The sequence below is a fragment of the Mauremys mutica genome, chromosome 8 (genome assembly GCF_020497125.1).
Source record: "Mauremys mutica isolate MM-2020 ecotype Southern chromosome 8, ASM2049712v1, whole genome shotgun sequence".
In the NCBI taxonomy this organism is placed as follows: domain Eukaryota; kingdom Metazoa; phylum Chordata; order Testudines; family Geoemydidae; genus Mauremys; species Mauremys mutica.
In genome coordinates, this window is record NC_059079.1 from 103,075,587 (window position 1) to 103,090,941 (window position 15,355).

The 15,355-nt window shown below is 46.1% G+C and overlaps 1 protein-coding gene and 1 long non-coding RNA gene across 3 annotated transcripts; one reads left to right on the forward strand and one right to left on the reverse strand.

Annotated features, from left to right (window-relative positions):
* Nucleotides 1-2,895: 2,895 nt before the first annotated feature.
* On the forward strand, nt 2,896-14,744 carry LOC123375758. 2 transcript variants are annotated; one of them, XR_006581576.1, is made up of 3 exons: nt 2,896-2,980; nt 3,348-3,440; nt 14,029-14,744. It is a non-coding gene; the product is annotated as an uncharacterized LOC123375758 (long non-coding RNA). The 2 variants fall into 2 exon arrangements; XR_006581577.1 differs by having other exon boundaries at nt 2,938-3,220.
* LOC123375757 (C-X-C motif chemokine 6-like) lies at nt 8,134-9,908 on the reverse strand. Its single transcript, XM_045026996.1, has 4 exons — nt 9,800-9,908; nt 9,486-9,612; nt 9,314-9,394; nt 8,134-8,414 (listed from the first exon to the last, which is right to left on the reverse strand). The coding sequence occupies exons 1-4, from the start codon at nt 9,852-9,854 to the stop codon at nt 8,378-8,380; spliced, it is 300 nt and encodes a 99-aa protein (XP_044882931.1). The 5' UTR covers nt 9,855-9,908; the 3' UTR covers nt 8,134-8,377.
* Nucleotides 14,745-15,355: the final 611 nt, after the last annotated feature.

Below are 15,355 nucleotides of genomic sequence, written 5' to 3' on the forward strand. Positions count from 1 at the left end.
TGAAGCTTGCCCCTGACTCTGAGAGGCTGCACCACAACCCCATATTTGAACACCATGCCATCTTAAAACAGTTCAGATTAGGCCAGCAATGCAGTAAGCGGTAGCATACAAAAGAACTACAGGGATGTGTCTGTCAGCCAAGTGCAGTAGGAATAAAGAATTTGTGTAAACATTGAGTTGGGTCTCTACTGCTACAGTCACCACAGACCCATTTCTACTTTGGCTTCCTCTCTCCATCCTTTTGGCATAGCTGGGGGCAAAAACAATCACCAGCAGAAGAGTTGTTTGTTTGGGTTGGATTTTTTTGGTTGGTTTGGTTTGGTTTGTGCCTCAAGAGGCGTCCAGCAGCAGCAGCACCAAATGTATCTATTTTAAGCCTGCAACATAAGTGATAGTGTCCTTGGAAAGAGCAACAAATTGCCCAAAATACAACAATATGCTCACACCACTGATCCTGTACAGTTCGCAAGATTTTGGTGCTATGAATGAGAACTTTAACCAGGCAATTTCCCTTAGATCTTCATGTACAAACAGATCCTATATGCAGGTTCCAGGGCAGAATCAGATGCAGGGCAGAGATTCGTGCAACAGGTTTGTGCAAGCAGTCTTGGTACTGCCCTGGTGTATACTCAGATGCAGGAGAGGTACAGTGCATGCAAGTCATAGGTATGCAACTGATAAGGTAAGCGGAGACAGGTACTCTTCCCTTTTGGTATCTCAGGAGCTCTCTCACCCTGGAGTGGGTGGGTAGCCTCACAAGTTCACTGCCAGGGATACCATTAACTAGATAGCAGGTTCCCCTGAAGATCTTCCATTTCTCAAAATACAGGGCTGATGATAGAAGGGGGAAGGTTTCTTGGCACTGCAGTATTAGATCTGTGCTAAGATTAGGTATATCTCCACTTTGATCACTCCTAGGCTATCTCATAGAGCTGGAAGGGACCCTGAAGAAAGGTCATTGAGTCCAGCCCCTTGCCTTCACTAGCAAGACCAAGTACTGATTTTGCCCCAGATGGCCCCCTCAAGGATTGAGCTCACAACTCTGGGTTTAGTAGGCCAATGCTCAAACCACTGAGCTATCCCTTCCCCCAAAGTAAGATCATAGCTATAAAAAGGCACAAAACTAGTGCATCTGGATTGACTTTGTATCCCATCTGAAGGCAGCCTAGGGTTGAGCAGGCCACGTAACTAGGACATGCTTACAAACCAAATGAGGGCAGTGAGGAGAGCACCGTGTAAGTGTAAAGGCTCAAGTCTAAGGGAAGAGATCCTGATGAAGCTGGACAGAATTAAAGATACAGAACTAGAATCGAAGCTAATGTAAATCAGTGGTGTTCCACTGACCTAGGTGAAGCTATGACCACTTAAACTAGGTGAGTTGCAGTAAGTCAGATGCTCTCAAAAGGTACCCTACTGAAAGCCAGATTCTGAGCTTCTACCTGATGTCTTTTCATAAAACGTCAGTAAGAAATCTTTGACCTAGGCCTAGGGATGAAAGAAGCTGCTTCATCTTCTCTTGGTAGTGTCCTAGACTTCAGAAGGATACAAAATTAGCATCGGGGGGAGTGGGCGGAGCAAGCAGACACCAGCATCAAATTTTTAAATCACTTATTGGATCTGCTGCCTGCTATGCTAGCCAATAAATAAAGGAACCCAAACATAAACTGGAGTCTGGACTACTGAAATCAAATTAACAGGTGAATCTTTATATCTGGTCAGGACCCGTACAAAACTGCTACTAAACATCACTTGGAAGTTTAATTTGTATGAATTTCTTAATGTAACTTTTATAGTTATTTTTAAGTTATTTTTTTTGGCTTGTTACAGTTCTGCTAATAAAACAGGTTCTTTATTTCTAGGGTAATTATTTTTCGAAGTGTAATATGATTTTGAGTTAGTGAAATTGAGTTTTAATACAACAGCTTAAATGTAGTGCAATCAGATTTCAAAACTAAAAAGATATAAATGACAAATAAGATACAATAACATTGATGAAAACACTGCTGTTTTCAAGAGTGACTTGCAGCCTCCTCTCTGTGTGGTTTAGAGAAAATGGAAAGTGAAAACCTTTATTCCAGAATAAGTGAGCCAGGTTCCTAAAGCATTATGTGTATTGTGTAATCAAATGGGTAAGAGTAGTAGCTGTCTGCATGGCTCACCAAATCCTAAATTGACATGACTGACACTTTAATGGTGAACAAAATCCTGGAATTTTTGTGCATACATAATTCAAAATTAAGGTTATGTGATTTTTATTTGTTCAGGCCCCAGTCTTGCAATTGACACTGTGGGGGTTACATCCACACACAGTCTGAATGAGCACAATGCAGGCCTCCCAACACAACTTTGCTAATACACGTCTCTTCTGGTCTGACCTCCTCCCCCCGGCTGGGGCTGGGGCTAGGGCATTGGGGGCGGGGAGGAGATGCAGACAGGAGTAAGAGGGCCCAGGCTGAGGCTGCAGCTGGGGATTGGGAGGGGGGCCAGGACTGGAGCTGCAGCCAGAAGCTGAGGTGGGGGGTGCGGCAGGGCCAAGTGTGGGGCCAGGAGCTGGGGTGGGGGCGGGGCCAGAGTAGAGCTGGGAGCAGAGTGGGGCTGCCTGGTGCTCCCTCCGTGCCCTGCCCTGCATGGTGGCAGGCCAGGGACCCAGCTGTGCCCTCCCCAACATTCCTCTGTGCTCTGCTAGGGGGGTGTGCCCCGCAGTTTGGGAACCTCCGGTCTACTGGGTTTTTGTTTGAGTGAAAAACATGAGAAGTGATTTCTTGGGGGATGTCACAGGCTGGCTGGCCCTGGAGAGGAGTCAGGCTCCGCCTTGCCCCTCAGACCTAGCAGTTTACCCCCAGCTGCTCCTGATCTGGTGACTCAGTTACAATTATTAATCCCAGCTGTGGAAGGGTCAGGGTGAGCTAGGTAAAGAGCTCACTGAGGGAGGAGACCTAGTCATGAGAGGAACATGGGGAGTTCTCTTTCTCGGGACAGGGTAAGGCCTGGTGAAGCTAGGCTGGAGAGAACCACAGGGGATAGGTTAGGCTGCTGTAGGAGGCCTGAAGAGAGGGTCTGTGACAAACATGGTGGTCCCTGGGAGATACTGATGGAATCCCTGAGGAGGGAAGACAGTGGGGAAGCCTGCTAGGAAGAAAGGTCTCTAAGGAAAAAGCCCTGGGAGGCAGCCCTCAGCCAGAGGGGCAATGAAAGAAATCTGCAGGCCCCAGGAGTTGAGGTGAACAGGGAACTTTACTGGAGCCTCAGAGGGGCAGAAGGATCTTTTGTTTGGATGTGGGGTGGGGGGGAATGTTTAGTTTGAACTTTTGCGGTTTCAAAAGGGGTCTGAACTACATGTTTCTCAGCTCGAGGGCGAATTGTGCGTGGCGGCAGTCTACAAAGGTTCTGGAGACAGATCCCTGCAACTCCAGGCCTATCTGACACCAGGCTCTGATTTGGTGAGTAGAAAAGCTTTCAAGGGCAATATACTGTTTGTTTAACTAAATGGCTCCTCTACAATTTTTTGCTTCTATTATAATTGCAAAGATGCTAAACATTTTACTTCAGACCTGCTGTACTACTTATTTTTCTACCAAAATAGCTGTATTTGTTATAATCAAAACTTAGTTTTCTTCTGTTGCAATTCTCCACAAGAAACTTGGCTATTTGGTTTCTGAGGTATCCTCATGAATAATTAAACAATTGCAAATTTATTAATGACCAGAGATCCTGAGGAAGTTAATGAAAGAAAATTTGCAGATCTTATGGAAGTCCTTGTGTAAAACGGGGGTTTTGGTTTTTTTTTTAAGTATCAGAGGGGTAGCCGTGTTAGTCTGGATCTGTAAAAGCAGCAAAGAATCCTGTGGCACCTTATAGACTAACAGACATTTTGCAGCATGAGCTTTCGTGGGTGAATACCCACTTCGTCGGATGCAAGACTTGTATTCACCCACGAAAGCTCATGCTTCAAAACATCTGTTAGTCTATAAGGTGCCACAGGATTCTTTGCTGTTTTTTTTTTAAATTACTTTAAGGTTAAAATTGTTACTAGTGCAGCTCTCAGAGCTTTCAAAATGACACCCTTATGTACTGTTAATCCAGCCCCGCAGAAATTTCTAGATAACAGCAACATATTTAATTCCATCCTATTTACCCCATCATGTTTAAACCCTGGAATCTCTAAATGTCAACACTATTCAGTCAAGATTGTGTGAGAAACTTAAATCCAATGTAATGTTTGCTTCAGTTCTCCAAGATGGATCTGTTACCTTCCTATTCTCTGAGGGCCAAATCTGGTCACACTAAAGTCCCCATTAATAACACACACTTAATTCCTTCAAAGGCCCTGGGTTTGTAGAAGTGTAACAGGACCCAATATGACTTGCAGCACCACTTTTTTTACTGGTAATGGTGTGTGAGAAGGAAAAACCTAGCCTTTCTCTGGTTCCCCAGGGTGAAATTTGTTGGGCAGCCAATTAAAATAAACCTCTTGTAAACCAAGGGTAGGTCGGGGAAACTTACCTGAAGAAGAACTTTGTGTAAGTTCGAAAGCTTGTCTCTCTCCAACAGAAATTGGTCCAATAAAAGATATTACCACACCCACCTTGTCTCTCTAACATCCTGGGACCAATGCAGCTACAACAACACTTCATATAACCTCACATTGCAGTGTACACATACCCTAAAAGTGGCATTTGGAGGTGTAATTACAGCTCAGGTACAGTAACACCTCACTTAACATTGTAGTTATGTTTCTGAAAAATGTGACTTTAAGCGAATCCAATTTCCCCATAAGAATTAATATAAATAGGGAGGGTTTGGTTCCAGGGAAATGTTTTTTTTGCCAGACAGAAGGCATTATATACATTTTAAACAAGCAATTTAATACAGGTATAAGTTTTAAACAATTGAATACTACAATCATCATTGCTGAGTATGAAGCACTGGGAGGTGCCCCCACCTTACCCCACACAGACATGGCAGGCAAGAAGGCTGAAGGTGCCGTAGGCTAGGAGAAGCACATTGCGCAGCAGCAGCCGCAGCTTCCCCTACTGTGCAAGCACCAGGGGCGGGGGGCTCAACCCTCAGCCCACCCACGCCACCCCTTCCTCCAAGCCCCTACCTCTTCTTCTCCCCCCCCGCCCCTTTACTCTGCATGCCGCGTCCTCGCTCCTCCCTCCTGCCCGCGACAATCAGCTGGTTTGCGGCATTCAGGAGGCAGGGGAGGGAGCTGGAGCCTACTTGCCGAGTCCTCCCTCCTGAATGCCACAGACCAGCTGATTGCCATGGGCAGAAGGCGTGGGGAGGACAGGGAAGGAGCTGATCTGCAGGGTCTGCCAGTGGATGGGAGGTATGGGCAGGGGGTAGGGGAGCGGATGAGGGGCTACCAGCTGTGGACAAAGCAGGCAGCCAAACAATGTTATAGGAGAGCATTGCACAACTTTAAACGAGCATGTTCTGTAATGGAGCAGGGACATAAGATTGAAACAACGTTAAGCAAGAGGAGGTTAAGTGGGCAGTTACTATACAATACTTGCACTAGCTTCAGTCAAGCTAGCAGGGCTGAAAATAGCAATGCAAGTAGCAGCAGCATAGACCCCTGTGCAAGTACTTACCAAGGCTTCCAGCGGGTAGGCTTGCACCACCCCTGCTGCCATGACTAGGGTGACCAGATGTCCTGTTTTTAAGGGACAGTCTCGTATTTAAGCCCTTCTGCAGGTGTCCCGACTTTTTTTTCTTAAAAATCGGCAAATTGTCCCAGATTTTCTGTCTTCCCTCCCCATCAGTACTGGCAGGTCGTGCTGCTGGCCATATCCCTGCTCACTAGCCATGAGGGTGTTGTGTGCGCAAGGCTGGTAGCGGGGCAAAGCTGCAGTGCGTTGGGCTGGCCGCTCCCTCTGCTGGTCCATCAGCACAGCCCCTGCTACAGGCCATCTCTTGGTCTGGTTTCCGGCTGGCACTGGCTGCGCACTGCAAGCTGCAGTGGCTGGTGAGTGCGGGCAGGTACCAGGCAGCAGCCAGTTACGCATCACCTCTGCTGCCCACCCATTGGCCCTTTATGTGCTCTCTCTCGCTGTCCTCTCCCTGCTTTGCCCCTTCAGCCCCACTGCTCCTCCATGTGCCCCCGGCGGGGTGCAACCCACTCCTAGCGCTGTGCAGAGAACCAGCCCTTGGTCAGAGCGCTCGGCTCTCCAACAGTCTGGCCGGCAGGCTCCTTCCTTCCCCCACTGCCTCTGGCTGGGCCGGCACCCCAGGAAAGCCCAAGACCCTCGGGGCGTTGGCCAGGAGGAGCCGAGCCCTGGATGTGCCAGAGCCCTGCACAGCGCTGGCATGTGGAAGCCTCTCTGCCCCTCAGATAAGCTCTGGAGTGTGTGTGTGTGTGAGAGAAGCAATTTCCAGCCTGTTCGTGCCCCAATCTTGCAGGTTCCACAGCAGACCCCCAGGCAGGGACTTAGCACCCTCTTTGCCTGCCTCCCAGTCCTGTCCCCAGGGAGCGTGGGGCTGCTCTGTCCTCTAGACACCCTCCCCTGCTGAGCCACCTCTCTGGCCAGGTTCACTGAAGCCCCTGCAGTCAGGTTCCCTGGGCCCTGGCGCACAATGCATCCGCTGCGACTTAACCCAGCCACCTCCTGTCCCCTGGCTACAGTGTGGGCAGGAAGGGTTATGTCGGTGGCCAGCAGCAGCCAGGAGGTGTTAGCTGCCTTTTGACACTGTGCGGGACAGGAGCTGCTTCCAGCCAGAGGTGAGTGGGGAGGGGGAGGAAAGGGATGAGGTCTGCGAAGACATGGGCCAGGTTATCCCTTCTCCCCTGTCGTCCTCCTCCTCCGATCCCTTCCCTCCTGCACAGTGCTGAAAGGCTGCTTCTGGCCACATTCTGGTGTGAACCCTGGCAGAAATCAGGAGAGGGGATGTAACCCTGTGTGTGCCCTTCTTTACAAACTCTTTACTGTTGGCTGTGAAATGGTTACAAGCTCCTGGAAAAAATGAGTTTAGTCACTGCCTAAAAAATGACACACAAAGTCGTATAATACACTTTAGATGTGGAATAAGAGCTGGGAGGACGTTAATTGCAACCAACACAAATGCAGTCCTGCCACTAGATGGTGCACATAACACAAGCAAAATGAGTACGGAGGGTGTTATGTATACACTAAGTATTGTCTAGTCTTGTGTCTAGAGAGTGAAGTTGGAAGAGAGGCCCTTAAAGATATTGGCAGGAACTTGAGAAAAATACCAGGCTGGTGAAACCGTAAATCTTAGCTTCCCATTAGTAACTGATGAATTGCCAGAATACGTGATGGGACACTGGATAAGGTCTAAATGTAACTGATGTGGGCGGAGAACAAAAAAGACACTTTAGGCACTGGCAATCACTTCAGTAATGCCTTTCTTTGGCTTAAGTCTGCTTCTTAATTCTGTTTTAATGTCTAGGACAGCTACACAGTTGCAAATCTGAGCAGTTGGACTCAACACCTGCCAGCTTGACACTGAAATTCTGGAGCTCAGTACAGTTGCAAAGGGTGGATTCTATGCCAGACACCTTGGCATCCTGAAATAAATGTGGTTCCACCTCTGGGTGGGGGGAAGACAATTGTATGTATGCCTGTATCTGTGCACAATCTGCTAAAAAACTTCGGGTGGGGCCTATATCTCGCAATCCTGGGACTCCTGGGTGTGTGTCAATTTGGGCTTTCTTAATTTGCACTAAAATAGCCCAGACCCCTTGTAATAAACTGAGTGCAGTGCCCCTCTGGCCAAACTTCCAGCCCACCCCCAATGTGTGCCTCCATATTTACTGTGCCAGTGGCCCTCCACCTGGTAGGGAGGGCCTTCTCTGCTGGGCAGAGAGTTACTGTTAGTCTCTTGCATCCCACCCAATCCTCCTAATAGTTACTAATTACTTTCTATCAGGATATGCAGCTGCCTTGTTTGACTTGGAAACAACAAGGTAAATGAAGCAACAGGAGCCCTCCATTGCATTCTGAATGACTTCTTATTCCAGAAAAAAGGTTTATCTTCCCCCAAATTCTAAGACTATTTTTGAAAGTTCCAGCATGGTTTAATTCCTTCCTCATCTCATCAGCAGAAAACATCTATTACTTTTTATTTTTAACATTCTCTACAACAATAGAAAACAGACAGAAAGTTCCTTTGGTATTTATTGTATAAAACATAATGTACAGTATATTACAGAAATTAAGAAAATACAATCTGTTCTCTAATGAATGAATCTTGAACGTCAAATGATCACTTGCAACACAATATATTAACTTTAAAAAGATAAATGCTTTGTCAGCCAATGGCTCAAATGATACATTTTGTGAGTCACAACACTAAATCAGGTAAAGTTCCTAGGCTCCTGCTCCACAAGTCAGATAATTTTCTTGACAAATATTCAGTTTCTGGGTTTATCGTTTTTCTTTCCTTTCTTCCTGTAAAAGAAAAGAGTAACACTTAGTAGTCTTGTCTAATGTCTTCCATCCAGTCTTGCACAGTCCTTCCTGTGCAAAAATCCTAGAGGTAAATTGAAAATCTATGCATTGCCTTTTCCCATCCCACTACTGAGAGACAGTCTCAATGAGGATGCAGCCTAAATGGGCCCGAGTCTTTTAGAGCAGTGAGGACTTCCTTTTAATGGTCTCTGGCCCTGTCTGCCCTCGCTCACGCAGCAACATGACTGAGTCTTGGGAGTGCTCCATGACCATCCAAAGGTGCGGATCTGCTTTAAGTTGCATTGATGCGCCACGCCTTTTACTAATCCTATTCCACAGCTATTAGGTGAAACCCCTCATCATGTCTCCTACTCTATGGCTATCTACTTTCTGTACCAGGTCCTTTGCCCGCATGGATTTTTTTTGCAAAATGGAGAAGGGTAGCGTCACTGAAAAGTGAACCCATGTCGAGCCTCTTCACCCTGTGCAGTTCTGCTGGCTCTTTAACAGAATGCAGCAACACTGTGCAGGCTTAAGAGAGGAAGCGTAGTAAAATAAACCACTCCTTCAGTCTCAGTTGGATGTTTTAAGCAGGCTGCTATAATTACCTAAATTAGAATTAAGCCAGTGCAGTGGGGTCAACACCCCCACCTCTTGAGGTAAATGCTACTGCATGGCTCAAGAACAGAAGTAGTTAAAGCTTCCTGTTTTGTACCAGCTCTCAGGTGCTAGAAGTGGATTTCTTTAACATAATAGTAGGAGACTGGCTCCCTGCTGCATGAGTTCCTCACTCTGAGTCACTGACGCATGCTGGCCCCTGCTATTTTTGTGAAACTTTGGTCCAAAACTGAGGAATGTTCAATACCAATCAATGATTTAAAAAATGGAGTAGTTCTTACTTGATGAGCTGCTGGAAAATATTTCTTATCTGGCTTGCATTGGGATCCAAGCATATTTGTCTGCCACTTTTCAAGTTTACTCTGGGGAAAAAATAAATTAAAAACCCATGAGACAAGAGTTTGGAAATTATCCCCTTAAATTTTATGTTTTGATACTAGATTTGAATCTCACATTATTTCCACATTTTCACACGAGGCAGATGCAGGGAGAATTTCTATCGTCTTAAACTGGTTAGGACCAAACCCAATCTTATCTGTAGTTCGAAGGCATGAGCATCTCCCACCGTTCCTCGTTAATTCTGCAAAAACAGAAAAATAGCTCTATCAGTTACAATTACGGTAAGTAAATGAGGCACATTTGGTAAGCACACCAGTTCTTCCTAGTTCAAGTGTCAAACGTTCTCTTAGGACCAGCTATTTGTGTCCTTAAATTAGCAGCTCTGCAGCAGTCAAAATAGAATATGAAAACAAGTCAAAGGAACCTACCGTGTGAAGAAGTTAGAGCAACGACTGCAAGTGCGACAATGAGCTTGTACACCATCTTTCTGCAAGATCTTCCTTCCTCTTCTGGTCAAGTTTCTTTGCGTTGTCAAACCTAAAGCTCATACTGGTGTACCACAGAGCCCAGCAGCTTAAATATGCTCTGAAAGTAGATGGGCTGTGACATCAGATGCTAAATTTGAACTGTAATGGAGAAATTTCAAACATGTTCATGTGGAATATTTATTTTTTTATCAAACAGTGATGCATGGATGGAAAATATCTCTAAAAATACATTTCATACTACAGGTACAATTGGGCAAAGGCGGCTGAGGATTAGGCAGGTGGTTTCCAAACTGTCTATGGATTGTCATTGGTCTGTGATGCATTTGCTGGTTGTCTATGGAGAGTTGGCTGTTTGCATGAAGTGGGCTCATGCTCATTAACTGTAAAATTGAATTAAAGGCAGCTAAAAATATATTAAACATGTTTCTACTATTGTTCCATGTAACTGGCTTTTTTTATAGCTGCTGCACACATGTTATGAAGACCCATAGTTTATTGGGGGTACAGAGGCTTTCATTAAGAACATGAAACTGTGGCTGATCTTGAAGTCATTCAACTTCTGTGTGAGAGTCCTAAAAGAACTATGTCCCAGGTGTAAAACACCATTATCAGGGCTCCATCCCAGAGTCACTGGGCTCTCGAACAAGCTGGGGGTACACTTCCCCCAAACCCAGTTCTCAAACAAAGAGAATCAAAGGATGGTGGCATCAATTTTATTGTAGGCCACCAGATGGGATGCTTCTCTCAGTGCTAATAGTGTATATTTTCTGAATCCTGCTTTCAATGCTTTAAATAGATTTTGTCCAACTCTCTAACGGCCCAGCCCTGTCGTGTTTCTGCAGTAAGGTACACTAGGACTTGTGCTCTGGAAGGAAGCCTGTAGGTTAGGCTTGCTAGGGATGCTGGGGTTGAGAGCCAGAGGGTGTAAGCTGGCACTGCTACCTTCCCTCCAGAGGGGGGAGAGCAGAGGAAGCAAGATCAGTAGGGTTCTACTGAGGGTATCTCTCCACAACAACTAGATATCTGCAGCTGGCCTGTGCCAGCTAGCTTGGGCTGTGGGGCTGTTTCATTGCTGTGTAGACTTCTGGGCTTGGAGCCTGAGTTCTGGGACCCTCCCACCCTGCAGGGTCCTAGAGTGCAGGCTCCAGCCCGAGCCCAGAAGCCCACACCAGGAGGAGACAACGCCAAAGCCCAAGTTGGGTGGCCCGAGGTGCGGTGGGTTTTTCTTTGCTGTGTGGACACTTCATTGAGAGGCTAGGAAAGGGGTAGGTGCTCCAGGGCTCTCCAAAGAAGCTGGGAGGGAGCCTAGGGTGAGCTGTGGAAGCAGTATAAGGAGGTAACGCTGCCGTCTGGTTTAGTAAGTAAATGGAGGTGTCATTTGGCTGGGAATGAGACACGGCCAAATCCCAAGGGTTGTAGCAGGATGAAGAAAGAAGCCTGCAGAGAGAATTCAGGGTCAGTACCGGGTTTACAATGGCACTGGGACCACACACATAAGGGGCCCCGGCACCTGGACTGTGGCTCTGCAGCCCCCACTTCACCTGTGCTCTGCCCCAAGGCCCCACCCACTGCTCTCTTCTCTCCACCCTCGTCCCCTGCCCCCATGCAAGTGGTGGGTGGGGTCTCGGGGAAGAGGTCAAGCTGAGGCAAGAGCTTGGGGGGGGGGTGTTGGCGGTGCCTTGGGGTGGAAGAGGCTGAGTGGGGCTGCGGTGGGCCCACAGTCCTGGCGCTAGGGCCCACAAAAGATTAATCTGGCCGTGTTCAGGATCAGACCTGATCTAGGGCTTAAGGATGGAACTCTTGGAGGCTGGAGGGCATCAGCTTCCCTTTGGTCCTGAGGACCAGTAGGGATATTGCTGTTCTCCCTAGGGAGAGCGGAGCACACACTTCCTATAGAAAACCAAATTCTCCTGGAAGTTCTAAATCATCGAGTGTGGAGGTTTGGCTTGTCGTCATAACTGACACCTAATACCATGGTGGTGGGACTCCTCTGTGTTTGGGAAACTGAAGGCTGCAGCCTTCTTGCATATGAAAGTCGAAACGCGTGAAAAAGCAATACGCCATTGTTCTGGTGCATAAAGGAATATTGCCTGTTGAGACTGACTGAAGTTTCATTTTTTCCCATAAAATCCTTGCATAGGGGTGGCCTGCCAAGCATTGCTAGAGGCTGTGTTCCTGATGTGAGTATCCTTTTAAAATCTTAGAAACATCCAAACAGAAAGCCCTCACCCAAACTGTTAACCTGCTGGATGGTTGCTACCCACTTCACAGCCTGTATGGGCGGGGGAAGGGTCATGTCTCTTGGCTGATTCATGTTTATTTTCTATTAAACCTACTTTTTGGATCTATCTTGTCTGTTTTTTGTTTTTTGAATGAATGAGGGAAATTAAAGTTGTCAGGTGAAAGAGCTTTTCTTGGCAACTGTTAGCTGCAGATTCATTCTGTGAATCCTGGAAAGGTTGCTTAGTAGGAGTCTAATCCAAAAGTCCACTGAAATAAATAGGCTTTTTTTCCTCATAGACTCGGATCAAGCCGTAGAACACCAGGCTAGATGTTAGCTTTTCACTTTGACAAGCAAAAATCCTTCTATTGCTGACTGGTTGTCGAGTACAAGTTCAGAGGACCAGGTCAAATATCAGATCGCCCCCTTGAGGGTGATTACATCTGACTGTTGCTCAGCCCTTCTGTTGTTTTTCATCTGATTCATAGCGCTGAAGGCTTCTCCTTTACCTCCGAACAAACTCAGCAAAATATGTATCTTCACAAGTACAGTGGGTGTATGGTGTGAGACTGGTAGTAATGCAAGCAGAATCAGGCATGTTTCACATGTTGACAAATCACATAAAACTCAGCACTATCTTGAAAAAGGAACTTTTTCCGTTGCCCAGAATTTGGCATCAAGTTTTGTGGGCTTAGTGTTATGGCAGAGGTGAATGTTGAGAAGGGCCAGTCTTCATCTCATTCCTCTTTGACCCTTTTGAAATTTCAGATGACTTTAACATAGTAGCCACAACAAGAACATCTGAAATGAATGCATTGCCATAGTTTGTAAATCGCACCGCTGAAACCTCTACTTACAATTATACTAAATACTGTGATTTGGCTGATCATTTAAACCTTCATCCTGTGACTTATGTTGCCTAACTTTCAAACTGTCTAAATTTCAGGCAGAATGTGCCTTCAAATTTCTGCAGTCAAAAGGCTCCTTTATTGAAATACATGATGCACTTTCCTAGCAGACAATTACACAGAAGAGATGCAGATTTTGCACTCTTGTAGCAGTAGTTATGCTGCATTAGTCACATTATTTTCATCTGCCTTCTAAATAGGAATGGTTTTCAAGTGGGGGGGGGCAATTGAGGGACCTTGAAGTACTCAGCTGGGGGAGAGCTCCTTAAATTGAGTCCTGTTCCAAACTCTTTCTTCCCACCGAATTAAGAGATGGGCTTTCCCTTTGTGAGCATCCATGTGCAAAGCTACAGGTTCTCAGAAGTGGCCAGGAATTTTCAACGTCACTAGTTCCTGTATCTGTTTGTTTCCATGGGGCTAGCTACACGAATCTGAAAGGATGCTAACCCACTGTTATCTGTGTTGGCAAGTATTTTGCCTTATCTGCTGTAGTAATTTTCATTTTAGGCTCTCTGCATCTAAACCAAAAGTTTGTTGGGAGACAGAAGAGCTCTTACTAGCCTTTGTTTTAATATGAGCCTGTAATGGAGCATATGACCCTTTAAGGGCCAGCCATGAGCTGCAATCAGAATCACCTGATCTAATCAAGGAGGCTCCCGGCTCCACCCGATAGGCTACCATATTTAAGATGAGGAAGCTGACCAGGGACACTAGAAGCTGCACCACTGGCAAGGGAGGGTGATCCGTGGCCTAGCTACCTGGAGATTGATCTGACCAGACCCAGACCCTTTTTCTTTTGAACTTCTGGTTTACCCATAACACAAGACCTGGGCTGGGAGGTAAGGGCTTTAAATTGTTGTTCAAGTGCTGCTCTGTGGGACTTCATTAAAAGGGAAACTGACTTCTGTTAATTAAGGTCTTTGGTTCCTCCTTGCCCTGACCAAAGCAAGCTGCCATATGGGGCACAGTAAGGCAAGGCATACTTGCAGGGTGCATCTTTTTACAGAGCTCCCTCCATCGAAATCGTTTTCTCCCTGCAGGATCCCACCATGCTTTATCGCTGTAGCCGACTGATGTACAAATTCGGCCTTGGGGGTCACTTTGCCCAACACTAAGATGAAGGTGGCATTTCTGGGGTGAAATATGGAAGCTGCACAACTGCACGGAACCATCATATGCAATGGTTTAGAGCGAGAATTTAGGAACGCTGTGTGCGCACAACTGATACTAGAGGACCGGGGCGTTTATGTGAGCAGAACCTGAATGAGCATTTGGACAAAGCACTGTAATTGACACGCCCAAGTCTTACAAAAAAAGGGCCACTGGAGCATTAATGACAACAAGTGAGCAGAGCTTCTTTTTTCTGGAAAACACCACCTCATGCAGCACAGTGCCTGCTGCCACCACAGTGGAGCATCTCTTTAAAAAAATAAATCAAATAACACAAAAAATTGGTCATCAACCACTTCCCAGTTTCCTTCCTTGTTCCCTGCAGTTCTCCCATCCATGCAGAGTTATGGCTATGGACCAAGAGTTCTTCTTGGTAAACAAGACCTGTTGCACAAGTCAACAGAGTTGCAGGTCATTTCGATGCTTCTTTCAGTTTCCTCTTTCCTCCTAGGAAGAGGACTAAGGGCTCACTAACCTTGTGCCATCACACAGATTGCTGGTAGCCCATGCCTTTATGAATGGAATTTGGGCTGAAATCTCAAATATGAATTATAGTTACACAGTGGAGGAGGCTGGAGATTATTCTGGATATGAATGTGGCTTTTTGTGCAATCTCTTAAGTACAATTGTTTTAAGCGTCATCCTTTTAGTGGTTAACACTTCTGAAGGTTAAACTTCCTTTACTACTGCTAGTTCATGGGTTTTCCAGTAGATCACGTCAATTATATTTAGTGAAAATGTACATGCAGTGCTTCATGACAGACAAGGCAAACATGTCCCTCTCTCAATTTCCATTTCCCCTTCCGGTTCCCCAATCCTCAAATCGTAAATGTATGTTTAATTCCCTTTGCAAGATTTTTAACACCCCTTAAAACAACTGGAAGCTTGCCTCGCCAGTCCATGATGGTTGAAATGGCCAGGCTCCTACAAACTGTTAGGCATGTGCTTAGCTCTAAGCATTTCCATTTTCAGTTTGGGAGATGTGCAGAAATCTAGGAGAACAGATATTTAATGTGTGGAATGTTTTATCTTGGGAGATATAGGGAGAACGTAAGGCTAAAGGGTGAGATTCTGGCTCCACTGAAGTCAATTGAAAATCTCCCATTGAATTCAAATGGTGCCCAGATTTCACCTAAATTTTTTTTGGGGGAAAAGAGAAATCCAAGGAGTGTAAAAAACCAGGAGGACAGATTGTTC

Coding starts and splice junctions, on each gene's coding strand:
- LOC123375757 (XM_045026996.1), bottom strand. CDS start 9,854: ATGGTGTACAAGCTCATTGTCGCACTTGCAGTCGTTGCTCTAACTTCT. Junction 9,395..9,485: donor TGTGAAAATGTGGAAATAAT/GTGAGATTCAAA, acceptor TTTTTTCCCCAG/AGTAAACTTGAAAAGTGGCA. Junction 8,415..9,313: donor ATTTTCCAGCAGCTCATCAA/GTAAGAACTACT, acceptor TTTCTTTTACAG/GAAGAAAGGAAAGAAAAACG.